This window comes from Brassica napus, chromosome A2, assembly GCF_020379485.1.
Source record: "Brassica napus cultivar Da-Ae chromosome A2, Da-Ae, whole genome shotgun sequence".
NCBI lineage: Eukaryota > Viridiplantae > Streptophyta > Magnoliopsida > Brassicales > Brassicaceae > Brassica > Brassica napus.
In genome coordinates, this window is record NC_063435.1 from 29,102,973 (window position 1) to 29,127,636 (window position 24,664).

General features: G+C 35.7%; 5 protein-coding genes, 1 long non-coding RNA gene and 1 other non-coding gene across 7 annotated transcripts; 5 read left to right on the top strand and 2 right to left on the bottom strand.

Moving 5' to 3' along the window:
• Window positions 1–86: 86 nt before the first annotated feature.
• LOC106382886 (cyclin-dependent kinase C-2) lies at window positions 87–2,978 on the top strand. The gene is made up of 11 exons (XM_013822971.3): window positions 87–282; window positions 444–525; window positions 604–694; window positions 786–815; window positions 892–1,001; window positions 1,090–1,162; window positions 1,241–1,361; window positions 1,555–1,672; window positions 1,772–1,911; window positions 1,987–2,115; window positions 2,198–2,978. The coding sequence occupies exons 1-11, from the start codon at window positions 170–172 to the stop codon at window positions 2,745–2,747; spliced, it is 1,557 nt and encodes a 518-aa protein (XP_013678425.2). The 5' UTR covers window positions 87–169; the 3' UTR covers window positions 2,748–2,978.
• On the bottom strand, window positions 2,735–6,470 carry LOC125588865 (probable mitochondrial adenine nucleotide transporter BTL3). Its single transcript, XM_048760785.1, has one exon. It carries the CDS (start codon window positions 3,866–3,868, stop codon window positions 3,416–3,418), a length of 453 nt encoding a protein of 150 aa, XP_048616742.1. The 5' UTR covers window positions 3,869–6,470; the 3' UTR covers window positions 2,735–3,415.
• On the top strand, window positions 5,785–5,857 carry TRNAR-ACG. Its single transcript has one exon. It is a non-coding gene; the product is annotated as a tRNA-Arg (tRNA).
• Window positions 6,471–7,062: 592 nt separating the features above from the next.
• Window positions 7,063–8,924, top strand: LOC106380177 (annexin D2-like). The gene is made up of 5 exons (XM_022714809.2): window positions 7,063–7,220; window positions 7,421–7,566; window positions 7,797–8,015; window positions 8,085–8,297; window positions 8,477–8,924. Exons 1-5 carry the CDS (start codon window positions 7,145–7,147, stop codon window positions 8,771–8,773), a joined length of 951 nt encoding a protein of 316 aa, XP_022570530.1. The 5' UTR covers window positions 7,063–7,144; the 3' UTR covers window positions 8,774–8,924.
• A 3,240-nt stretch (window positions 8,925–12,164) lies between these two features.
• On the bottom strand, window positions 12,165–16,123 carry LOC125588870. The gene is made up of 3 exons (XR_007325072.1): window positions 16,003–16,123; window positions 15,735–15,878; window positions 12,165–12,496 (listed from the first exon to the last, which is right to left on the bottom strand). It is a non-coding gene; the product is annotated as an uncharacterized LOC125588870 (long non-coding RNA).
• LOC111213141 (protein MADS AFFECTING FLOWERING 5-like) lies at window positions 13,636–16,095 on the top strand. Its single transcript, XM_022714810.2, has 6 exons — window positions 13,636–13,692; window positions 14,388–14,449; window positions 14,550–14,649; window positions 14,790–14,831; window positions 15,061–15,111; window positions 15,737–16,095. The coding sequence occupies exons 1-6, from the start codon at window positions 13,636–13,638 to the stop codon at window positions 15,836–15,838; spliced, it is 414 nt and encodes a 137-aa protein (XP_022570531.1). The 3' UTR covers window positions 15,839–16,095.
• A 5,270-nt stretch (window positions 16,124–21,393) lies between the features above and the next one.
• LOC111203300 lies at window positions 21,394–22,278 on the top strand. The gene is made up of 2 exons (XM_022696928.1): window positions 21,394–21,885; window positions 22,006–22,278. Exons 1-2 carry the CDS (start codon window positions 21,394–21,396, stop codon window positions 22,276–22,278), a joined length of 765 nt encoding a protein of 254 aa, XP_022552649.1.
• The last annotated feature ends 2,386 nt before the right edge of the window (window positions 22,279–24,664 follow it).

Sequence of the window (24,664 nt, forward strand, 5' to 3'; positions counted from 1 at the left end):
TTTACAAATAAACCCGGTTTGAAACCGTTTTAATACTAAACCCGGTTTGAACCAGATATTTAATCCGCGAAGACAAACACCGAAAGGTCTAAAACCTTGTAATAAAAAAGCCGGCGAGGAGAGAGAGAGAGAGAGCTAAGAAGTTATCCGATTCAATTCGTCGGAGAATATGGCGGCTGCAGCTTGTGGGCAGCTGAATCTGGAGGAGCCTACTCCGATTCGGGGATCCCGCAGCGTCGATTGCTTCGAGAAGCTCGAACAGATCGGCGAAGGCACCTACGGGTAACTCTCCTTCTTCTGATTTGGTTTGTGGGTGTCACATTCTGATTGCAAATTTCGAATTTTTATCCGTAAAAATTGTTCCTTTATGTGTGAATTGAGTTCTCTGAACATCTCAGGCTTAGATCTGTGTCTCTGTGTTTTGTTTTTGAATTTTTGGGCAGGCAAGTGTACATGGCGAAAGATATCAAAACCGGTGAAATCGTGGCATTGAAGAAGATCCGTATGGATAATGAACGAGAAGGAGTAAGCACTAAGCAGCTACATTTAGACACTAACTAGGCATTTTAGATAAGTTCATATAATCACTTGTTTGCTTGATAGTTTCCTATAACAGCTATCCGGGAGATTAAAATCCTGAAGAAGCTCCATCATGAAAACGTCATCCACTTGAAAGAGATTGTCACTTCTCCAGGTAAATAAATTAATAATGAACACACACATACATGTCTCTCAAATTCTGAAAGAGGCTTTTAGTTTGATTAGACTGTTTTTGTCTTTACAAGGTCGAGATAGGGATGATCAAGGGAAGCCAGGTTATTAGTTGAAACTTATCCAAGATCTTTATAGCTTTATAGATATCTATTAACACTCTTTTGCTCCTGTTTATAGATAATAACAAATACAAGGGTGGAATCTACATGGTCTTTGAGTACATGGACCATGACTTGACCGGACTCGCTGATCGCCCTGGACTCAGATTCACTGTTCCTCAGATCAAGGTATTTTGCATGGTTGTTGTTAGCCTTTGCAAAACCTTACTTTGTTCCAACTCTCTCTGACATTTCTCGACATATGTAAACTCAAAAGTGTTACATGAAGCAACTTCTCACTGGCCTTCACTATTGTCATGTGAATCAAGTGCTTCACCGTGATATTAAAGGTGACTAATCCCAAAAATTACATTTTGGTTGTCTCAACCTTTAAGTTGCTAAGTTTAACACATTTATCTTTGGTGCAGGATCTAATCTACTTATTGATAATGAGGGAAATTTAAAGCTTGCTGATTTTGGGCTTGCAAGATCATACTCTCATGATCATAGTGGGAATCTCACAAACCGTGTCATTACATTGTGGTATAGGTATGTGTATCCCTACAAACTTTGAAGCTGTATATATATATAAGTGAGAGCAATGTTCAAGAAATCGCTAGGCGGTGGTTAGGCATTGATAATTAGGCGGGCGTCTAGACCGATTTTTTAGAATTATCGATTATCGATTTTTAGAACACTGAGTGTTGCTTATTCATGCATCATGTATTGGTTATTGCCTCAGGCCTCCTGAGTTGCTGCTTGGTGCCACAAAGTATGGACCAGCGATCGACATGTGGTCGGTTGGTTGCATATTTGCTGAGCTTTTGAATGGTAAACCAATCTTGCCTGGTAAAACTGAGGTAAGGATCTTTCAGAGTATCTCTGGTATGCTTTAGTAGACTCTACTTTGATGTTGGTTCCACTTACAAGCATTTTACTCAAATGTTTTGTTTGTACAGAGTGAACAATTGAATAAGATATATGAGCTCTGTGGATCACCTGATGAGAACAACTGGCCTGGGGTTACGAAGATGCCTTGGTATAACCAAATGAAATCGTCTCGGCCTTTGAAGAGACGTGTGAGAGAGGTCTACCGACAGTAAGTATATAGTTGCAACACTTCTCTTTGATCAAGGAGAGATCTCATTGTGGCTTTTTTTCTCTTGTGCTATAGCTTCGATCGCCATGCTCTTGAGCTACTGGAGAAAATGCTGGTGCTTGACCCGTCTCAGAGAATATCCGCAAAGGATGCTCTCGACGCAGAGTACTTTTGGACTGACCCGTTGCCCTGTGATCCAAAGAGGTAATCAAATTCTCCAAGTTTGTTATCGGTTATGATAATATAACCTCATATGACTTGACAATGGTTCATGTTCCTTAAACAGTCTACCGACATATGAGTCCTCACACGAGTTCCAGACAAAGAAAAAGCGGCAACAAATGCGTCACAACGAGGAAGCAGCCAAGAAACAGAAACTCCAGCATCCTCAGCAGCAGCAACACTCTCGTTTGCCACCACAGCAACACGGCGTTGGTCAGTCTCACGCCGCTCCACATTGGCCTGGTGGACCAAACCACCCTATTAACAACGGACCACCACCACAACTACCTGCTGGCGGACCTAGCGGCCACAATTACTATCAAAAGGCCCGTGTTGGTGGTGCACCTGGTCCAAACAGGTACCCTCCTGGCGGAAACCAAACCGGTGGTTATAATAATAGTCAGAGCCGTGGAGGTTACAGCAGCGGATCGTATCCTCCACAAGGTCGAGGTGGTGCACCATATGGCGGCGCTGGTCCTAGAGGACCTAGTGGTGGCTATGGTGCTGGACCACCTAACTACTCACAAGGTGGTGGTGGTCAGTACGGTGGCTCTGGAAGAGGTCAGAACCCTATGGGTGGTGCTAGAAACCAACAATATGGATGGCAACCGTAAACACTCTAATGTGGTGTGGTCTTGACTTTGATGTCTCAAAGGCAATTGTGATTCTAGTGATGAAGACTTATCTTGGAGAAGACAAGAATCTGTGATGTTGTATTTCTCTGTCTTTATGGCATTTTCCCAAACATTGTAGTGAATATGTATGTTTAGATATTGTTTACACGACCAAGCTTTTATAAATCAGAACACAGGAAACCAAATTGGAGTTTCCTTATCTTTATTATATTCAATGTTCTAAAAATCGGGGCATATAGACCATGACCGTATATTGATCTAAATTAAATAAAAATATTAGTGTAAATCACAAAATTTATCTAATTTATTTTTTATATATATATTTTTTATAATTGATCAAAATAATTTTATAATTAAAGTCAAAATTAAAATTTCAGATGTAAATGTAGAATATATAAAAAACAATATGAAGCGCCTAAGTTACATCTAGTTACATCATAAGATTTTTTGAACTTTTTTATTTTGCAACAAGTTGTTTCACAAACAAAATGCCCAAGTAAAAGTGGATACAAAGCTTCAGATTCAGAGTAAAATCCCTCAAAACAAAGAACTCTTCTCAGAAGTAACTTGAAGCCATAAGACCAGCTATTGTGCTGATTCTACCTTCATGACAACTTTCATGAACTCATATACAAAGTAACTACTGTCTACTGAATATCATAGATGCCGTAGAACACAGCTCCTGCAGGAGCCATGCTCACAAGCGAAGGCACAAGACCTTTGTATAGCGAGAAGAAACCTTCTGTCTGAACCATGTGACGGAACGCGCCGACCACACCGCCTAACGCCTCTCCGCCAGGTGCAACCATAACCGTTCTTACGGTATCTAGCGGTAGACAAAGCAAGCAAGCTGTTACTCCGGCGGCTGCGCCGGCGATAAACCTCTCGAAGTTAGTGGTTACTTCGTTCCCGGAGAGTTTCAGAAGCTGGCCTCTGTATGTGTCATATGCGTAGAAGTTGATGGACTTGAAAGGAGCGGTCCGGAGAATGTTAACCAAGTTTCCATTCCAGAATCCTCTAACGCCTTCGGTTGTTGCGATCATCTGAATGAGTCCAAGAAGGTTTCGTTGCTCTCCACGGACTATGTACTCTAGCTTCATCCGCTCAAGTGGTGCAATGCAAGTTCTGTCTCAAACCAAAAGCCTATAACCCAATGAGCCACCCCAACTTCAATAACCAAATTAATACTAAGCAATGTTTTAAAAACTAGTTATATCCAAAACAATTTTCTTAAAATCTGATTTATGCGATTTTAAATCGGTTTAAACAGTTCTAAATCCATTAAAATTAATTTAAATCGATCTAAATTAATATAAATCTGTTTAATCAAATAATAATATTAGTACAAGTCCATAAATTTGTCTAAATATTTTTTTGTACATCTAATTTTTATAATTAAGCAAAATAATTTTATAATTAAAAACTAAATATCTAACATAAATGTAAAATATATTAAAAATTATTAATATTCTTTAGTCTACTTATAATCCCGGTAGTTCTCTAAGCGAATTAGTTACAGGGCTAGTGATTTCTTGAACATTGATACTAAGTAGTAAGCAACCATAACACACTAGAAAGTCTACACCTATAGACTAACTATTGAACTATAATGATACAAATCTAATATAAAACCTCTCATGAGTATCAAAGTAAAGAAGAGAAAGAGAGAGACCTTGAAACAATGGCAGCAAAAGCTCCAGCCCATAGATGCTTGGTGGTGTTGAGAGCAGCTCCTTATCCATTCTCCGTAACACTTAATCTTCTTCTCCCCGGCTTCTTGGATCAACACAAAGTCTTTCAACTGAAGAGACTTATAGCCGTTTTGACCATTATACCCTTTACTTTTTTCTTCCTTTATAGATAAACTGACTGACAGAAACAGAGGTCCTATGGTCCTATCTCGTCTCCTAAGTTTCGAAAAACTCGACTTTCCGACAAAACGCATCGAACTGACTGTACAGTTCTTACAGGGAACGAACGAGACAGACGAAGAAGGAACAGATTCGTCGAGAAAAAATCCTCCGTGATCTGATGATTCTGATCTGATTGTGTCAGCAAGGCATCGATCAAGGCCACACATTTTTATTGAGTTTCAATTAGAAAGTCTTCTCAAGCGTCAAGCTTTAAGCTTTCATCTATGTCACTGCTCACTACTACCATTGTTCTCAGGGGAAGAGAATATTAGGTGGTGCATTTTTCTGGTGACGATGAAAATATTGTTGACACATCATCATTCGTTTTCTATGGTTTAATGTGTCTAATATTGTGGGCCGAACTTAAGCTTCCAGCCCGTTAGTATCCGCCTTGCACAGTTCACAATACCATGAGAACTGAGAAAGGACATGGAATCAAAGAGCTAAGGATTGGTAAAGAACATAAAACTTGGATTCAGATCGTTACATAGACTCGTTTCATGTATTAAACTATGGATGTAATAATAAAAATTCAGAGATGTGGATGAAGTTGAGATTGAGCTCGCTCAGCTTGACAAAAGGTGGAAGTGAATCAAAACCTCCTATCAAGTACGAGAATATGGAATGAAAGACAGTTTGAGAGAGAGGAAAGCATGGCTGTCGAAGCCGTGACTCCTATCACTAATTATTGTCTTTATTACCATTGAAAGAGTATCTAGTCTCTACCTTTGTTTCATTGGTTTGGGATTCAATATTTTAGGAAGCTTGTTTCTTGTAAACTTTTCCTAGCTATAAAACCGTCGGTCTTATTCTTATAATAGTTCATATTTTAATTTGAAAACCTTTATAATAATAAAAATTCTTCTTGATGGTCCAAAAATCACTTTCATTTTGATATTCAGTTAGCAGCTAGCTTGTGAATGGAGAAGATGGAAATGTTCAAACAAATCCTGGAGGCTTCATAATTCAGATTTTGAACGTGGCTTGATGAATCCGAATCTTTTAGTTTTGAGTATTTGTATCACTGCAGCTTGTTCTGTTTGACTTGATTATTCAGACTATATTTGATTAGTAATATTAAGTGGTAATTATAAAGCAACCAAGACTCCGTGGCCCAATGGATAAGGCGCTGGTCTACGAAACCAGAGATTCTGGGTTTGATCCCCAGCGGAGTCGCTTCGTTTTTGTATTTACTTTTTTTTCCCCTGTCTTCGACGCTTCTATACGTGTTTTTAATCTGGGAATAAAAACTTTCGCAGATAAACTAAACCTAATTTGCTGTACTACATATATACATACCTGTATGGCATCTTAACTTTTTCTCTTCTTAATATAAATTAGTTTAATCTAATTTGAGTAGACGAAATAACTGCTCCCCTTTCAGACGTCAGCTTTACAGCCAAACAGAACTACATGCAAAGTTAAGAAATGAAAATCTCGTTTTTGAAATATTTTTTTAATATATCGGCCTTCAGTTTTTTTTATTAAATCAATTATTAATACATATCAACTCCATTAAGTAAAGCGTTACTCATCATCATCATTCATCAGCAATTCAGCATCATCTCTTTCCACATCGTATACGGTATATCTTTCCATATATACCATTTAAGTAATACTAACAGTTAAGAGAATGATTAAAAATGTATTGGCTCAATTATTTAAACTAGTTACTTGTATATAATATAGTAAGTTATATTATATGCGACTAGAATCCAGATGTTTAGTTCTCTTAGAAGTTGGATTATTTTTGAAAGAATTTTGGGGAAATTTCAGTTTTACCACAAATTTTATATTATTTTATAAAGTTATTTTAAAGTATAATTATTTTCATAAATATCTTAAGTTTGTAATTAAAAACCGTTTAAATCAATAATTTATATAAAAAATATAAAAGTTTATAAACTCAACTCCACAGCTAAATAAAATCCTAAAAAAAATAATATTTAAACCATAAATTTAATGTTTAAATATTTTTGATTGAATGTATTTCTGAAAATTGGTAACCAAATTATAATATTTTAAACAATTTTTCAAGATTTTTTAAACTTAACTTAGTATTATACTCCTTTTGAAATTTGATCTTAATTATAGCCTTTTCTGAGAAACTTTCTTTCTGAAATTATGATTGCTTGCGGATCAGTTTATACTTAGCTTGATTCATTTTCATTAAACCCAAATTTGAATTGCTTACTATTTATTAATTTTTTAAAATATACAGATATAAGTGTCATAAAATAAGGCATTCCTCTTTTCTTTAAGCAAAAAATAAGCTATTATTAGAAAACTATCTGCATACTGGATTATTTAAACTATTCTTAAATGCTTTTAAATTACTTTCTTATTTCATAAATAACTCTCTTTACATTATTTAAGTCAGAAGACGTGCCTCTGCATTGCATCCATTACAACTACAGACAACGAAAAGAGAGAGAGAGAGAGAGATCAAGTCTGAACCCAACAATGGCGTCTCTCAAAGTCCCTACCAACGTTCCTCTTCCCGAGGAAGACGCCGAGCAACTCCACAAGGCTTTTGCAGGTTTGTCTATCTTTCTGTCGATAGATTACTTTGGTGACTATGGATGATTTACTTAGATCTTTTGTACTATTTTCTCTATGATCCTCTTCTTACACTGATCTATACTGTTCTTAAATTGCAAGATCAGGATCGTATCTATGCATCTACTCATGATAACTTTGTTTTCCAAATGTTGTTTTTGGTTTTGGTATGAAACACAGGATGGGGTACCAACGAGAAGCTGATCATATCAATCCTAGCTCACAGGACCTCAGCACAACGCAGCTTAATCCGCAGCGCTTATGCCGCTGCTTACAATGAGGATCTCCTCAAGGCCTTAGACAAAGAGCTTTCTAGTGACTTTGAGGTTATATATAATTACCCTCTCTTTTAAGATATATTGGGAACATATAGGATATTTAAAAAGATTATTAATATTTCAATATATAATTACCCTCTCTTTTATAATTGATTTAATAGTTATTAATTTATAATTTTAATGATATTTAAAAATAAAAAGTAATTTTATGTGATTTTACCTAATTTATTTTTGAAACGGATAGAGTGAGTAATACTAATTAGGTTGTTTTTTAACAGCGAGTTGTCATGTTGTGGACTCTTGATCCAGCGGAGAGAGATGCTTTCCTTGCTAAAGAATCTACCAAAATGTTCACCAAGAACAATTGGGTTCTTGTTGAAATCGCATGCACTAGGTGTCCTCTTGATCTTTTCAAGGTCAAACAAGCTTACCAAGCACGTTACAAGAAATCTCTAGAGGAAGATGTTGCGCAACACACATCTGGTGACCTTCGTAAGGTATATTATATTCTATTGAACGGTCTGCTTGATTGTTTCGAGTTAATGACGTTTTGTTCGTTGTTGTAGCTCTTGCTTCCTCTTGTTAGTACTTTTAGGTACGAAGGAGATGAGGTGAACATGAGGCTTGCAAGATCCGAAGCTAAGTTACTTCACGAGAAGGTCTCAGAGAAAGCCTTTAGTGATGATGACTTCATCAGAATCTTGACAACAAGAAGCAAAGCACAGCTCGGTGCAACTCTTAACCACTACAATAATGAGTACGGAAACGCTATTAACAAGGTAAAACTTAAACGGACTAATAAAATTAAGTATCTAGGCTCAGTTAGCAAAAACCCAGTTAATAATTAATATATAATATTTTATATTTAATATAAATATAAAAAAATTATGATAATAATTCCATCAAAAAGATATAAAAAATACTAGTTCGGAACGCTTATATGTGTCGAGTTTTGCAGCACTTGAAGGAAGATTCAGATGATGAGTACCTGAAGCTACTAAGAGCTGCGATCACGTGTTTGACATACCCTGAGAAGCATTTTGAGAAGGTTTTGCGTCTAGCAATTAACAAAATGGGGACTGATGAGTGGGCACTAACCCGAGTTGTGACTACACGAACTGAAGTTGATATGGAACGTATCAAAGAGGAATATCAACGAAGGAACAGCATTCCTTTGCACCATGCCGTCGCTAAAGACACTTCTGGTGATTATGAGGATATGCTTGTTTCTCTTCTCGGACATGGAGATGTTTGAAGAAACTGGTTTAGTTTCCGTGTTCCTCCCTTCTTTTATGCTTTAATTGGTTTGTTTTGAATAAAAGTACCCTGAAACTGGTTTCTGTTACTATCTATCAATGTTATTTGAGTTTGTTTCATCAATGCAATCTAAAGCAAAATCTTCGTAATCTAAGCAAGTGCAGCTAAAATAGTCTTGTAAACATCCAATGTGGGAAGTAAAAAAGGTCTTTTTGAATTTTGAAAAACACTCCCAGGCACGGGCTTGGAGTCACTTCGCAGATCCATGATTCCCGGCGCCGGTGATGCGTATTCTCGCCGGCGCTGGTCACCCTCGACAACGCTGCTTCTCTCTACTGTTATCTCTTTGTCCATCGTTCACTTTGTTCCTCTTTTGATACGAGTTCGTAATGTTATGCTCAGCGTAGGAAGGGACTCTCGACGGATCTTTTGCTGGAGATAAGCGCCTCGGCTTCTCGTCTTCTTCACAGTCCTCACGTCGTCTCGCCCTATCTGGTGGGTCGTCTCTCCAACAACGAATCGAGAGGACTCTCTTGCCACTGCTGCTCTCGGGTTATCGGAGACAAGCTCCAGTGAACTCCCCTCTAACTGCCCCCAGACATGTCTCGATTTTGCAGATCCGAAGAACCTTCTGGTTCTCTTGGTCTCTCATCATTTGGTGGCTCCTTCGTGTGACGTCGTCAACCTTCTCGTTTTAACTATACTCAAGCCGAGGACTCTTGAATTTTTTGTTGTCTCGTTTGATGGTTTGAAGCTCACCAGAGCCGGGTCTAGCGTCAATTCACCTGCTCCTCTCTCAACAATTTATGTTAATCCGGCGACCGATGTAGGTGGAACTCCACTCCGGCGACCAGATCTGTTCCTTAAAAGTTTGAGAAGACAAGCATCCTCCAGCGACATTCCTCTTCCCCGCTCCATCCTCTCCATCCTCCATGTTTGGCCTCCTCCACCCTTCAGATTGTGTAAACTTGGTTTAAAACGATTGCATGAAGATCCATACCACCAACCACTGCAAACATACCTTCTATCACAGCGGTTTGCAAATTTGGCGTCCGATGTAGGTGGGAATTCACTCCGGCATACAGTTTTGAGCCATATGTTTATGAATATGACGTCTGATGTGAGTGGGAATCCACTCCGACCTCCAGCTCTGAGCCATCAAAAGCTAGTAAGGCCAATTTGTCGGCGCATTATTCTCACCTCTTCTTCTGTTGTGGAGATCACTTTACTACCATGTCTCCCTTCTATGAATGGAGAAAATTTCTCAGATTCTTTTCCGAGCTTCAGTTGCAGTTTACTCACTGGTTTGTTACTTTATGGAGCGGTCCGTACGGGGCCTGAAGGTGCAATCGAGACTACTTCGGTTTTTCTTGTTGGTGAAGACTGTCTTTCAACGTCACTTGTGACTATCTCTCAACTATCCAACTTTGCCGTGGAAGCTTTATTGACGCATTCAAACTTGATATTGAATTCGCTGTCAACTTCATATGAAGATTTATTATGCTTGTTTCTAATTGCTATTATAGTTCATGAATTGTCCACAAGAGGATGTTTAGTTCTCTTTTGGCTTTGTAGTCCTTGCATTTGAGTTTAATGAAAGTTTGTGTTTCAAAAAAAGTAGAAAAGCAAGTACAGCTTCCTCAATCTCTACTACTCCAACACACGCAAAGATTCTCCAGTCTCTTCTCTTTCTTTTTGATCAACCTCTTCTATATGTTTAATGCTTGGACCTTTAAGTATATATCGGTAGCTTTCAAATAAATATTCATTATAGTGTTGTATAACACACATGGGTGGATCAGATTCAGATCATGGTTGGTGTGCATATCCTCATATATCCAATGAAACTCAACTCTTGTGTTATGTAATACGATGATCTGTACAATAATATATAAGTGAAACAAGGTATGATCTTCTAAATCAAGATCTTATATCTAGAATCAAACTCCAAAATCTTTTAACTGGACCCACAATTTTTCTTTTTAATTTAGATGTTATGGCATGTGTCATAGAATCACTGATAATACTACACCAGAAAAGGTGTTATACTACATAAGGACATTCAAAAGTTCACTGATACTATACATCATTTTATTTAATTCTAATGATTATTACCAGTTATATATTCTTGTAGGTGGTAAATGGTAACTATGTGCATGAGGATCTAACCCCAAAAAAAAATAAAATCTGTTTGCATGACTGATGATATAGCATAATCAGGACTATGGTATCGATATGGACTTTGGACAATTACTCGAAAGGCTACATGGAAAAAGACATTGTAACCTCATGCTTGTAGGCCGGTTTTCAGTTGGCCCATTATTTCCCCCACCTTTCTGGCAGAGTTTTGTGACAACTTTCAAGTGTTTTTTTTTCAGTTTTTTTTTTTTTTTTTGGCAAAACTGTATGAATCACTACCAAACATTATTGACTTTCAAATATTATAAAAATACTCAAGTTACCATTAGAAAAGAAGATTTTATGTGTTACATTGATCTAACTTACACATTTGAATATTTGATTACCTAGAGGAAAAAGAAGAAGTAAAAACAAGGAAACAAAATGAAACAATTACGTAATGAATTTCGAATAATCGTAAACAATTGACAACAACAATGAACAGTAATGTATTTTTTTGGAAACAATAAGAAATTCATTAAACCAGAAGAAAGTTCAGTGCAGAAATGAGGGAAGAAATAAAGTGTTCATTGCAAGTGCATCAGCTACATAATTAAAGATCTCTACGGATAAAAAAAATGAACAAAGGAAAAATAGAAAGATAGAGACTTGATATCTATGAAAAATCCAGAGAGTCCTACCGGATAAGAAATGTTAGACTAGAAGCAAATTTAAAAAAAAAATTGGCCATTTTCTGAAACATGAATCTAGGTTGCGGACAAAGAGAGTTAGTGGCCTTAAAGTTTTACCACTAGATCAAAGAAATTTTTTGAAATTATGTGGCTGAAATTGTTCTTATTATTAAGTAACCCGAAGCAGCGCTTCCTTGGCTTGGATTTAGGGCCGACTCAGCCACCGGATATTCTTTGAAATTGATATAATATGTAACACAAAGAGAAATCGTCACATATACCATATTCATATTACCTTTTTTTCATATTTACACTAATCACTTTTATGTTTATTTTTAGTGAATAGTAAAAAACACTTATACTCTTACGGTTAACTAATTTATATTTAAGGTTTATAATTAAGGGAAAGGATAGGGTTTTTGAAATATAAAATTTAGAATTCTAATAAATATATAAATAAATACTTTAAAATTATTTAAAAAAATTTGAAAATAGTTTCAAATTTAATTTCGATTTCAAAAAGAAATTTTGAAAAAAATATAAAAACATACTTTTGAAAAAATATAAAAACATACTTTTGAATTATAACACAACGGTATCGATTTTTTCCTTCTTTACTTGTGATATTTGTGTGCATAGAGCAACTGACAAGATACATGTGTACATTGTTGACTAGATTTTTTTTTTTTTTACATCTCTTCTCCTTTGCCATTGGGCCTGATGGCCTAGAGGAACTGAGCCTCTACAATCATTTGGTTACATACATTTTACCTTGTGTTTTTCGTTTATGACATTTCCTAGGTGATTACAATGAACCAAACTGTGATCTTTTAGGAATGGGAATATTATCCTTGTCACTGTATATAACGCTCCTTAACGTTGCCTTGATATCAATACCACAAATTCTTGATCTATATCATGAAAGTATATATGTTACACTGGCAGCTAACATGCACGGAATTTGAAGAACTAAGAATGGAACTTTTTATTTTTTTTGCTTCAATTTTAACAATAGTTAAAACTCTAGTTGTAGATAGGATCCTTCTACTAACTAGTAACTTATATAGATAAAAGACTTGACTTGAGATTGTGATTCTCTTTTTTGTCAACTGAGATTGTGATTCTTATGCGCCTTACTAATTGCATAGTTTCAAATTATATTTTTTATGGGCCGTAGGATGCTAGAAGATTAAGTCCATCAAATTCACTCTATGAATTGAACTCTTGCAATAGATCATGGACATCACATATTAAGTAGGGTGGAGTTTGTGATAAGATGTAGGTTTTTTTTTCCTTTGAAACACAGATATAGGTATCAATCAAAATCTTACATGGAAAAAAAAATTATTGTATTTATAGACCTACGAACATGAATTTCATTGAGATTTCGTTTTAAGGGGGAGTTTAGTTTTCAATATGTCTATCCAGTTATTCTTTCCGCGATTGCTGTTAGGTTTCTTAGAATAACAAAAAGTTTATCATTCAACTTTGATAAGAAAGTATGAGGTATTAACTAGACTTGATTAACATAACTTGTTATTGTGCATATATATGTCCATAAGTCTGAATTCAGTGGCTGAAAGGTTGATTATATATAACCAAAATTTTGAGATGGACTTAGTGGTTATTAGATTTGTATATTGCAAAGTTATAAATAAATAAATAGAGACCAGAACTTTGAGATGGATATTGTGGTTATTATATTTGCTTTTTGCAAAGTTATAAATAAATAGAGTTATACATTTACTTTTTAAGAAATAATTTTTTACATATATGCATTGACATTAAAATTTAAGACGAGATTATGTACCAGAAAGTTAAAAAAGAAGTCTGTTATAGCACATGAATCTGTCATACAAAGTTCCTAACACTTTGTATAGAAGCCGTAAGTAAGGTTCATCACCAGAAACTGTAGAATAAAGTGTTAGTAGAATATTTGATGATTCATCTAATTAACTTGTCTCTAATGATGCTATATCTGTTTTGTATTTTTGAAATGGTTTGGCATGAGTAGTATCTAATACTTTCTCTTTCTTGATTTGACTGCAGCATGGCTAAGATCCTCACGCGTTATAAAACACAACATGCTGACGAACTTAAAACGGTGGTAAGAATTTCTTAGCCACACACGCATATGTAGTTGAGATGAGCCTTTAGAAGATAGTTTATATCGAGAGGGTAAACTGCTATATGTGAATACTTTGTGTAGTTCTTTAACATATTATAGACTTCGTTCTTCTCTGTTGACATTGCAGTAAAAAGCCTACCGCAAGGTTTTCAGTTTGTTGTATACCAAACTTTATTCTCGAGGGTTAGACCTATATCTTGTCAGCCATACATAGATTCATTGCTCCCAAAGTCATGTACGACACATGTAATTGAGATGAGCACATAGAATCGTATCTAGCTACAATAGTCCACTGAGATGTTTTGTGTAGTGCCTAAACATTGTTTAGGGAGAACAACACAGGTAACAAATAATTTAATACTAAAGATTCAAGCCATACAATACTGCTAGTGTTGCATTACATGGTCTACGGGACGGTTGTGAACCACTTGTGGTGTACCAAACTTAACTGTTGAAGAACCACAAGAAATTCACAATATTTTTTATCGTTCCGTATTAGTATTAGGTAAATATTAATGGGTCTTAATCTCTACATAATCCTAGTACTAGATATTAATTGGCTCTATTAGGATTAGACCTTAATGGGTCATAGACCTTAATCTATAGTTAATCCTAATATTAGATATTAATGGGTCACCTAATCCTAATAATCCTCCATTTCTTTTTTATGGCAGGATCTAGCAGAAAAAACTCGGAATTATCTTTCACACGAGGAGTTACTGGAAATAGTCCAATGGTTAGCACTATCCTTTTTCCCCTTCACCTTCTGGAAAAATAGTTTGATAAAAAAACTCTTCTATTTTTGTTGGTTTATAAGTATCTATATATATGTGCAGCAAGCTTGAAGAAGCAAAAAATGATAACATGAGTATAGAGTCCCTAATTTCCCTGGAAGAGCAATTCAAGAGTGCTCTGTCTTTAACTAGAGCTAGGAAGGTATTTGTGCTGCTAAGAAGTGATTCAGATCAATTATTGTTAATCTTGTGTTTACTTTTCATTCCAAGAACAGTCTTTGGACACTTCTTGGCTTTGGATCATGTTTCCAGTTTGACATAATCCTTGATCTCATGTTGCAGGCAGAGCTAATGATGGAGTTTCTGAAGACCCTTCAAGAAAAGGTTAACGGTCTTGATTTTTGTTCGCCGTCCTGGCCACTGTAGTTTTCCCATCCTCGAGAGTATTCAGATCACTAGACAGACCAAGTTTAGCTCTCTAGATATGTATATTGGTCTTGTCTTAGTTCCTGACTTACTATTGGCTTCACTTAAACATTAACAAATCTTACGATATATTGGTGTTTCAGAACATGTTAAGAAAACTGATGGAGTTGTGATGTTGTTTAAACAGGAGAAGCTGTTGAGGGAAGAGAACAAGGTTTTGGCTAGCCAGCTTACAAAGGTACCATCTATTATGCTTCTAGAAGCTAATAGTTAATACTTAATAGACATGTAGATGGACATCAGATAGATGCCCCTACAGAGTACAGACTTGCATATACTTCATATATACATATATATGAAAGCTAGGGGAGCTTGTGGATGCTAGAATTTTTTTTAGTGAACACATGGTTCGATTTTTTTTAACTTTTACGAGGTTTTAAAAACTAGATTTTTTTTTTGTTAATATTTAGTAGCTGCCGAAAAATATGTAAGAGTGTTTCTTACAGATAAAGTTAGGACTTTGATGGGTAGTACCTACTTTTTTATTCTATTTCTAGTAGGTTCCATTCTATATATTTCTATTACTATCATACCACACAATTTCTAGAGAGATTAAATTTAGAAAACTTACAAAAAGAAATACCATGGTTTTTTTTTGTTCTAAGGAAATACCATTCTTATAATGAAGATTTCTTGTTAATAACTAGGAAAAAACTGTAAGTTTCTTACAGATGATGCATGAAAGCTAAGAACTTTGATGACTACATAATTTCTTTAAACCATGCTTTTAAATCTAGATATTTCTTGTTAGGTAATAATATTTAGTATCTCCAGAAAAAGAAGTGTAAGCGAGTTTCTTACAGATGAAGAAGAGCAGGTTTCTGGAAGCAGAAGATGAGAGAGCAATGTCACTGGCAAAAAGTTTCGGTAACAACACACCGGAGACTCTCTCGCTTCTCAAGTAACAACCACCATCAATCAACGTACGACTGATTTTTCACCATCCTGTTTCAGAAATAAAAATGTAAAATATTCAGATTTGTAAATCAACATGGAGGCTATACATATCTTAAAATCATCTTCCCCCTGATACGCTATCCAAGGGAAATGTAACGATCTGTGTTGTTACCTTCAAAGCGAGGGTCAGAGTTTCATTTGTTATCTGTGTGCTTGTCCGAAAGTAAGAACGAAACTATAAAAGATTTGATTTCTTCAGCGTGAAGAATTCTATGGCCAACTATATTTTTTTATATATCAGTTGTTATGATGTCTAAAAAGGTTTGTCAGTTATAATGGCAAAAAGGTTTGTCAGTTGTTATAATGGCTAAAAAGGTTCGTCAGTTGTTATAATGGCTAAAAAGGTTTGTCAGTTGTTACTTTACCTTCGTGGCAAAGTTATAGCATATTCTCACTTCTCAGTACTGTATTTAACTTTTTTTTTTTTTTCAAAACTGACTGTTTCTAGTTTTTCTAAAAGTGATATTATCGTATCATTCTGTTTTTTAGGAATTATAAAAAGTGCGATTTAAAAGAAAGTTGATTTTTGGCTAAAGAAAGTCCGTAGAGACTGGTCTTACCTGTCATGGTTGAGTCCAGATTGGGCCCCTCGGCTCATCTGTTTTTTTTTTCTTTAGTCGGCTAACACTTTCTAGGCTTTACGGAACCGAAAACCAAACCAACCAGTATAAATTAAACCGAACTAAAACGAACTTAAATATTTTTTTTTTTTTGAAACACAAACGAACTTAAATATTACTAGCAGTTTTCGTGTGGGTTGAAAAAGTCAAATTCGCCAATGATTTCAGACCATAAAGAATATTGTCCACACATGATGATACAAGATCACCCTACTAATTTACATTTTAACTTTAACAGCATACTATTTCATTGATTGATATCAATTTCATAGTCAACGCAATTTCTTCTAATCTGATCAAATGATGCCGCGATGGCATTGGCGACATTTACTGTGTTTGATTGCATATGAGCATGGATACGTATAAGGCTCAGCACAGGCTTTGGACTGAGGAAAAATGCATTAAGTAAAGGCCTTTGCTCTCCAACAAGTGCAACATCCGGATCATCTGCAAGCAGGTCTCCTATTATTTATTTCCTCCAGAGTTTTTGTCATCGTCTCATCGTGTGATGAATGTAGTGATCATTTCCCTATAACAATACAACAAAATCATCTCAGGACAGTCATTCTAATTAAAAAGTTCATTTATGAGTTATGACCCTCTACCCTTTGAGGTTCCATATCATCCAAACGCTGGTTAACTTCTTGCATCCAATCTCAAATACAAAAGCTAAACATGTTGTGATAACTCACGTATTTTCACGTGCTGGATAACTTATAAAATCTTTTCAGTGTAACTGATCATTATGTGCCTTTAATATAAACCTGGTTGACAAAAAAACCTTTGCTGATTCAGATATAAGACGTCCCATCGGAGGTTTCGGGTCATCCTTACAATGGTTACATCTTCACATCTAATGGAAATGCTATTCCAGGATATAAACAAATGAAAATGTTTAGTTTTTATTTTATAATCGTGATTTCCCTATATTGTGCCGCTATTTAATATTGGTCAGATATACAAAAACATCTATTAAAACTGAAAAATAATTTCGAAATATAATATTTTCATATCTTTAATATTTACTGGATCAAAATTTAAATTATTATCTTTCTTCATTATTAATTTATTATGTTTAACAAAGTTGGATTAATGTTATAAAGTTTGGATTGAACGTGATATTTATCTAATTAGTATATTTTTGTATGATGAGAATTTTTTTCCGATAAAGTTATTTTATATACAATTTTAATTTGTTAATAAACTATTGTACTAAGCTTTGAATACAATTTCGTGAAAATAATCATGTAATTCTTTTGCATTTACAGTTGTGAGATCATTTGACATTAGCGTCATGTTCTTTAATAAATCTTCATTTTTATGTACTGAATTTTTCAAACAGTTATTTTCCAACAAATTTAACTTGTGAAAAATATTATTATATTCTTTTAATAAAGTTTTTTGTCTTTCATTATAAATATTCTAATTTTTTATGAAAGTTTAAATTATATTGAGAAAAATATATTAATAATTATGTGTAAATATTGATTAATATTAATATTTAATTGGGTCCAAATGGCCCAACCGGAAAAGGTGGAATAAGACCAAATATTAAACTCAGCCCAAATGAAAAAGATTTATACCCACAAAACTTGTGGTCTTTGACGATCCACGTTAAAAAAAAAAAGCAAATGAAATATTTCTTTTTTGTCTCCACGACCTGATGAGAAATGACGATTGAGATGGCGATTTGAAGCTCCATGGTGGTAATGACGGAATAAAGGTTGCTTGAAGAGGTGAACATGTTCTGTAGCAAATCAAAGAACAACCGAGTAATCTGATTTGGATCAAAGTCAAACCGATTCAGCACACAGAAAATTCACCAAGTGCTTCAACATTTTCCGATCTATTTTGGTGATATGCCTCTAACTTTTTCTTTTAGATTATATAAGATTCTTTACACATCTGGAACATCGATCAAGATCTAAAAAAAAGTTTTCTTAACTATTTTGCATGTCAGATTCGAAGGCATCTTTGAGAAGAACCATGATTTTGAGATGATTATCGATATTTGAAAGACAACAAAACGGACATATAATATCACTTCATCAACTTATACAAAGTTAACCTAATACTATATATACACCACGATCTCAAGGTTGTCTCCGTGCACTGCGTTGTACTGCTTCCAAGTGTGCAACACTTTCACATGCACTTTCCAACCACTCTTGAAAGGTTTCACATCTTTCAAAGAAGTGACTAGCATAGTTGAAGACATTTTAGGGTTTTTTTTGCTATGAAAAGATGTGAGAAAATTGGAGGGTGTTCGGGGTGTATATATAGTATTCGGTTAACGTGATGGTCACTGCAGGTCGCCACAAAAATATCTTACATATTTGGTTTCAGTTAAGGAAATCCCTAGAGTAGTGATCAAGCAAAAAAGATTTTACAATTATTGTTAGCAAGATTTTGCTGTTCTGTTGGAGTAAATTATCTACACGATATCTTAGATGTGAAGAGGATAATATTTTTTATAATATACGCACCCATGATGGCCAAGTTGTACGATATGCTACATTAAAACATAATTCTTTCCCAAGTTATTTAGTACCTCAGTTAACTCGTTTTTGTGCTTTTAAAAATTAGCTAAATATTTTTCCATGAAAACTAACTCGTTTTTGTTCTCATTATTTTAACAATAATTTAACAAATAACATATGGAAAAATATTTATTGCCAATGTTACAAAGATTATAACTGAAAGAACAGAATCCAAATTAAAAATATTATTTTATATGCAAGAGATTGAATTGTAAAACAGTTCGTAACAAAATTTGGAATATATCCTTGGATATTTGTATTTCTTTTATATTCACGTTTTGTAACAAATTTGAGTATACTTGGATTTTATTTTTGAAAATTGTTAATTAGAAAATGATATAATCCAGTTTAGGGTTTAAGTAGAGTATTAGGAAGCAAACCCCAAACTATTTTTATGGTATTATTCTGGTTTAGGTATAGTAATCAATTTTTTTTTGAAGACATGAGTTGACACATCTCATTTGTTTAGAACAGTGGACCTACGTGAAAAGTCATAAAAATATTAAATAGAACCATCGGCTTATTAATATGACAAAATTTCTAGATGAGCTCAATTGAATTGTGTAAATCGGGTAGGTTTTTTAATAAGACAAAAAATCCATAAAAGCCCATTTAAAGTGTAAAAATCAGATTTAATACAATTTACGGGAGTACCCTTAGTGAAAACGATTTGTGTAGAAAAACAGTGGCATAGATAGTAAATAAAAGGGTGTTAATGAGGAAAAATTAGATAGGCTCATGCTTTAATAGTATAAATTAATTAATTTGTTCTTTTAAGAAAGACTATTAAATGTTTTGGAGGAGAAAACTTTTAATATAAATATGATTCATCAAATCCGATATTTCCATCATGTTTTTATAAAAAAGATCTGCATTGGAGATAGAAAATTAATAGTAATATTTACCATTCCTTAATAAGAACTATAAAACTAAACATTATTAAATTAAACAATCAATTATTATTTTTACATATAAGCTTTTAACTGGTAACCATTAAAACAGGAATAGGAATGAGTATAAAATAAATAAATAAAAACAAAATAAAAGGAATGAAAATGAATATTTATTCCTTTTGTTCTATATCAATTTCGATAAGGAATTTTTTTTTCTATAGTTTCTTAAAATTCAAGAAATGAAAAGGAATCAAACGCAGCGAAAATTCTCCATAAATAGTGTAATTTTTAAAGAATGAGTAGGAATTGACTATTCCTCTTAATTCTCTATGTCACTATTTGGATTCATAGAATTGAATTTTAAGTTTTATGGTTAACTTTGGGTTATTCTATTATCTCTATTGACAAGTGGTTTTGGAAAGTATGACTTCCTGATGTAATGACATCGCAAAAGCCTTTGATTCTGTTCATTGGCCATTTCTCCTAAACACCTTGAGAGCCTTTGACATGTCGGAGCCATTCATCCAATGGATTGAGCTGTGTGTGTGCACGTCGTCCTTCTCAGTTCAGATCAATGGAGAGTTGGCTGGGTTTTTTCAAAGCAAAAGAGGGCTGAGGCAAGGATGTGCACTCTCGCCTTACTTATTTGTCATATGCATGAACGTGCTATCTCACATGCTAGACAAGGCTGCAGTTAGGAAAGAGATAGGCTATCATCCTCGGTGCCAAAATATCCTCTTGACTCATCTATGCTTTCCGGATGATCTGTTAGTCTTCACCGATGGTATGAAAAGCTCTATTGAAGGTATTCTCAGGATCTTTAAAGCCTTTGTAGCGATGTCAAGGCTTAAAATAAGCTTGGAAAAGTCAACCCTCTACATGGCTGGTACAACTGGAGATCAGGAATCAGAAATCCATTCATGTTTCCCCTTTGCTTCAGGTCAACTGCCGGTACGCTACTTAGGTCTTCCTCTACTCACCAAGAGGATGACTGTAAATGACTACATGCCTCTAGTGAAAAAGATCAGGAAAAGAGTGAGTTCATGGACTGGTTGATTCCTCTCTCACGCTGGTCGGCTTCAACTTATCAATTCAGTCATTATGAGTCTCACAAATTTCTGGCTAGCGGCTTTTAGATTACCAAGTAGTTATTTAAAAGAGATTGAGCGTCTCTGTGCAGCTTTCTTATGGTCAGGACTGTATCTAAAAAACCCAAAAGCAAAGGTTAGCTGGCAAGATAAATATCTTCCAAAGAATGAGGGTGGATGGGGCATAAAGTCTTTGAAGGAAATAAATAAGGTTCACTGCTTGAAGCTTATTTGGAGAATAGTAATCGCGATCCTCCTTGTGGGTCAAATGGATCCATTGCTATCTGATAAAGAAGGGGTCTTTTTGGTCGATCTCAGTCAACACAAACTTGGGGTCTTGAATGTGAAAAAAAATATTGAAGATGAGGAGTATCGCAAGGCAGTTTATACAAGTTGAGGTCAGGAATGGAAGGCACACTTCATTCTGGTATGAAGCATGGTCTCAGATTGGGTGTCTTAAGGAGGTGGTAGGTGATCGTGGCATCATAGCTCTGGGCATAGCAAACGATGCTACAATGGCAGATTTTATATCAAATCATCGAAGGCAGAGGCACATACAGAGTATTCTCAATGATATAGAAGATGAGATCGATAAGCTGCGTGCGGGAGGTTTAGAAGATACAAATGACGTTCAGCTTTGGAAGTGGGGAGAAGGGAAGTTCGTGAGTAAGTTTTCTTCTAAGAAGACTTGGCAACAGCTGCGGAGTGGGCATCAAACCTGTACCTGGAGTAAAGGAATATGGTTCCCTCAGTCTACTCCAAAGTTATCTTTCATGTTATGGATTGCGATGAGAAATAGACTACAAACGGGAGATAAAATGCAAGCTTGGAATGTCTCTGTGAACACATACTGTGTTCTATGTCGGAGAGTTCAGAAGACATGTCAACATCTCTTCTTTCAATGCCCCTACTCTTCTGAAGTCTGGGAATCTTTGGTTAAAGGGCTTCTTAAAGATGATTTTACCACTGACTAGGATTCTATTGGGGAAATGGTTTCTGGTAGGAGTTACCCTCCAACAGAAATGTTTCTTATCCGATACTCTCTTCAAGTTGCAGTTCATAGTATCTGGAGAAAGCGAAACGTTAGAAGATATGGAGAAGAGCCAAAAGCGGTTGTCCTTCTGAGTAAGCTTATCGACAAAACGATAAGGCTTCATCTTCTTGCTGTCAAAGCCACGGGTCATGCGTATTTGGAAAGGAGTTTACGCACCTGGTTTGGAATAAGGCAAGCTCTAAATCTAACATAGAGGACTAGAAGATTTCTTTTATCCTTTAGACGATTGAGTATATAAATAAACAGAAGCACTAGATGTAACACAGTTTTTTGCTTGAATATAATTTTACATTTTATTACAAAAAATGTTATTAAAAATCCTAGTACATCTGTAAGCAAAATGCATATCTCCCCTAGTCCCCTGTTATTAGAACCTCCGAGTGAATTGGCCCCAAACTCTGATCTTTTCAAACTGATTTAGAAAATTTGTTTTTAACTTCCATTAACAAAACATTAACTCTTCCGCTGATTCTAATTGAAAAAAAAAAATTTTTTTGTAACACATCTTATTGAAATAAACAATAAATATTTTTATTAATGCCAATGCTCAGTAGTCGTGGAAAACGCGAACCCTAGAAATAAACATTAAAAAGGGTCTTTCTCTTCCAAGATCTATTAACACCAATGTTTAAAACTTTTTTTTTTTAACTTCCTCTGTTTTCAGTTTTTTTTTGTGTCGAAGATTTTGATGAATGAGTTCAGTAAAGATAGGGACTCTGGGAACAGCCACCGAAGCAAGAAGAAGGTTCTTTCTCTCTTGTAAAGATAGGAAACGATATTCTGAATAGACTTTCTTATTGAACAAGTTTGACAATACATCGTATATATACAACTCCAAAGACAAGATATTCCTTAACGGAATTGGAATTATCTCAATATAATGGAAGTTATCCTAATCTCAAGAATGGGAATATTCTATTCCCTAATACTCCCCCTCAAGTTGGAGAGTGAAGATCTTGAACTCCCAACTTGGACAGCAAAAAATCAAACTGAGGTCGACCGAGGGCCTTTGTAAGAATGTCCGCCAGTTGATCCTTTGTACGAACATGACGCATTGAGATTAGACCAGCACGAGCAGCATCACGAACACAGTGACAATCCCTCTCAATATGTTTTGTTCTTTCATGAAAAACCGGATTTGAAGCAATGTGGATAGCCGCTTGGCTATCACAATAAAAAGAGACAGGTGTAGAAGCTATAACTCCAAGATCTTTGACAAGAGGTACGATCCACTTCATTTCTTTAACCGCACATGCCATCGCCCTATATTCCGCTTCAGCTGAGGAGTGAGACACAGTATCTTGTTTCTTTGTTTTCCAAGCAATGGGAGACCCTCCCATCATCACTACAAACGAGCTGAGAGAGCGACGAGTGAGAGGACATGATTGCCAATCTGCGTCACAGTATATAGACAACTCTAGATTGGTATCTGCACGCAAAAGAATCCCCTGACCAGGTGACCCCTTTAGATAACGAACGACTCGCAAGGCAGCATCCCAGTGAGCTTGGCGAGGTGTCTGCATGAACTGAGACAAGAGATGAATGGAGTATGACAACTCTGGACGAGAGATAGCGAGGTAGACTAGTCGGCCTATCAGACGTCGATACTGACCGGGATCCGAGAACAGAGGACCATCATCAGATGCGAGTTTATGGTTTTGTTCCATAGGTGTGCCTGCAGGTTTTGATCCAAGTAAACCGGTTTCACCAACGATGTCAAGAACATACTTCCGTTGAGATAAAAAAATACCCTCATCTGATCTAGCAACTTCAATGCCTAAGAAGTATTTTAATCGTCCCAAATCTTTCATATGAAAACAAGTACCCAAGTATGTTTTAAACTTCTCAAGCCGCTCCAAACAATTGCTCGCAATGACTAAATCATCAACGTAGATCAGAACCCTTATCTCAACTTCACCTTTGATGTAGATAAACAAAGAGGCATCCTCATAGGACTGCTCAAAACCAAACTTTGTAAGAGCCTGAGAAAGTTTCGCAAACCAGCAACGCGGTGCTTGGCGTAACCCATATAACGACTTGCGTAACCTACACACTTTTGTAGGATCAGAATGTGAAAAACCTGGAGGAAACCTCATATAAACTTCTTCTTCGAGATCACCATGAAGAAAGGCGTTATGAACGTCCATCTGATGAACCTCCCACTTTTTAGCAGCCGCAATGCGAAGGAGCGCACGAACCGTGGTCATCTTAACCACTGGCGCAAAAGTTTCATTGAAATCTTCCCCCTCTATTTGGTGATTTCCTCGAACGACAAGACGTGCTTTGTGACGCCGAATGGTCCCATCAGAGTTATATTTGATCGTAAAGACCCAATGACAACCAAGAGCTACCTTGCCTGGTGGAAGCGAAGTCACATCCCATGTGCCCTGGTCTTCAAGTGCAACTACCTCATCTTTAACAGCAACTCGCCATACTTTCTCTTTTACAGCCTCAGAATAGCTTTTCGGTATTATACCTGCAGTTATTGCTGCGAGAAACACTTGATGCGCAGGTGAGAAGGAAACATCAGAAAGGTATTCAACCAGGGGATACGGTGTCTTACCAGGAACCGAATCTGA

Excerpts from the sequence above, each read along its gene's own strand:
- LOC125588865 (XM_048760785.1), bottom strand. The coding sequence starts at position 3,868 with ATGAAGCTAGAGTACATAGTCCGTGGAGAGCAACGAAACCTTCTTGGA.
- LOC106382886 (XM_013822971.3), top strand. The coding sequence starts at position 170 with ATGGCGGCTGCAGCTTGTGGGCAGCTGAATCTGGAGGAGCCTACTCCG. Across the intron at positions 283-443 it reads ATCGGCGAAGGCACCTACGG|GCAAGTGTACATGGCGAAAG; the intron begins GTAACTCTCCTT and ends ATTTTTGGGCAG. Across the intron at positions 2,116-2,197 it reads TTGCCCTGTGATCCAAAGAG|TCTACCGACATATGAGTCCT; the intron begins GTAATCAAATTC and ends TTCCTTAAACAG.
- LOC111203300 (XM_022696928.1), top strand. The coding sequence starts at position 21,394 with ATGAGGAGTATCGCAAGGCAGTTTATACAAGTTGAGGTCAGGAATGGA. Across the intron at positions 21,886-22,005 it reads TCTCTGTGAACACATACTGT|GATTCTATTGGGGAAATGGT; the intron begins GTTCTATGTCGG and ends ACCACTGACTAG.
- LOC106380177 (XM_022714809.2), top strand. The coding sequence starts at position 7,145 with ATGGCGTCTCTCAAAGTCCCTACCAACGTTCCTCTTCCCGAGGAAGAC. Across the intron at positions 7,221-7,420 it reads ACTCCACAAGGCTTTTGCAG|GATGGGGTACCAACGAGAAG; the intron begins GTTTGTCTATCT and ends TATGAAACACAG. Across the intron at positions 8,298-8,476 it reads ACGGAAACGCTATTAACAAG|CACTTGAAGGAAGATTCAGA; the intron begins GTAAAACTTAAA and ends CGAGTTTTGCAG.
- LOC111213141 (XM_022714810.2), top strand. The coding sequence starts at position 13,636 with ATGGCTAAGATCCTCACGCGTTATAAAACACAACATGCTGACGAACTT. Across the intron at positions 14,832-15,060 it reads TGAAGACCCTTCAAGAAAAG|GAGAAGCTGTTGAGGGAAGA; the intron begins GTTAACGGTCTT and ends TTGTTTAAACAG. Across the intron at positions 15,112-15,736 it reads TGGCTAGCCAGCTTACAAAG|ATGAAGAAGAGCAGGTTTCT; the intron begins GTACCATCTATT and ends AGTTTCTTACAG.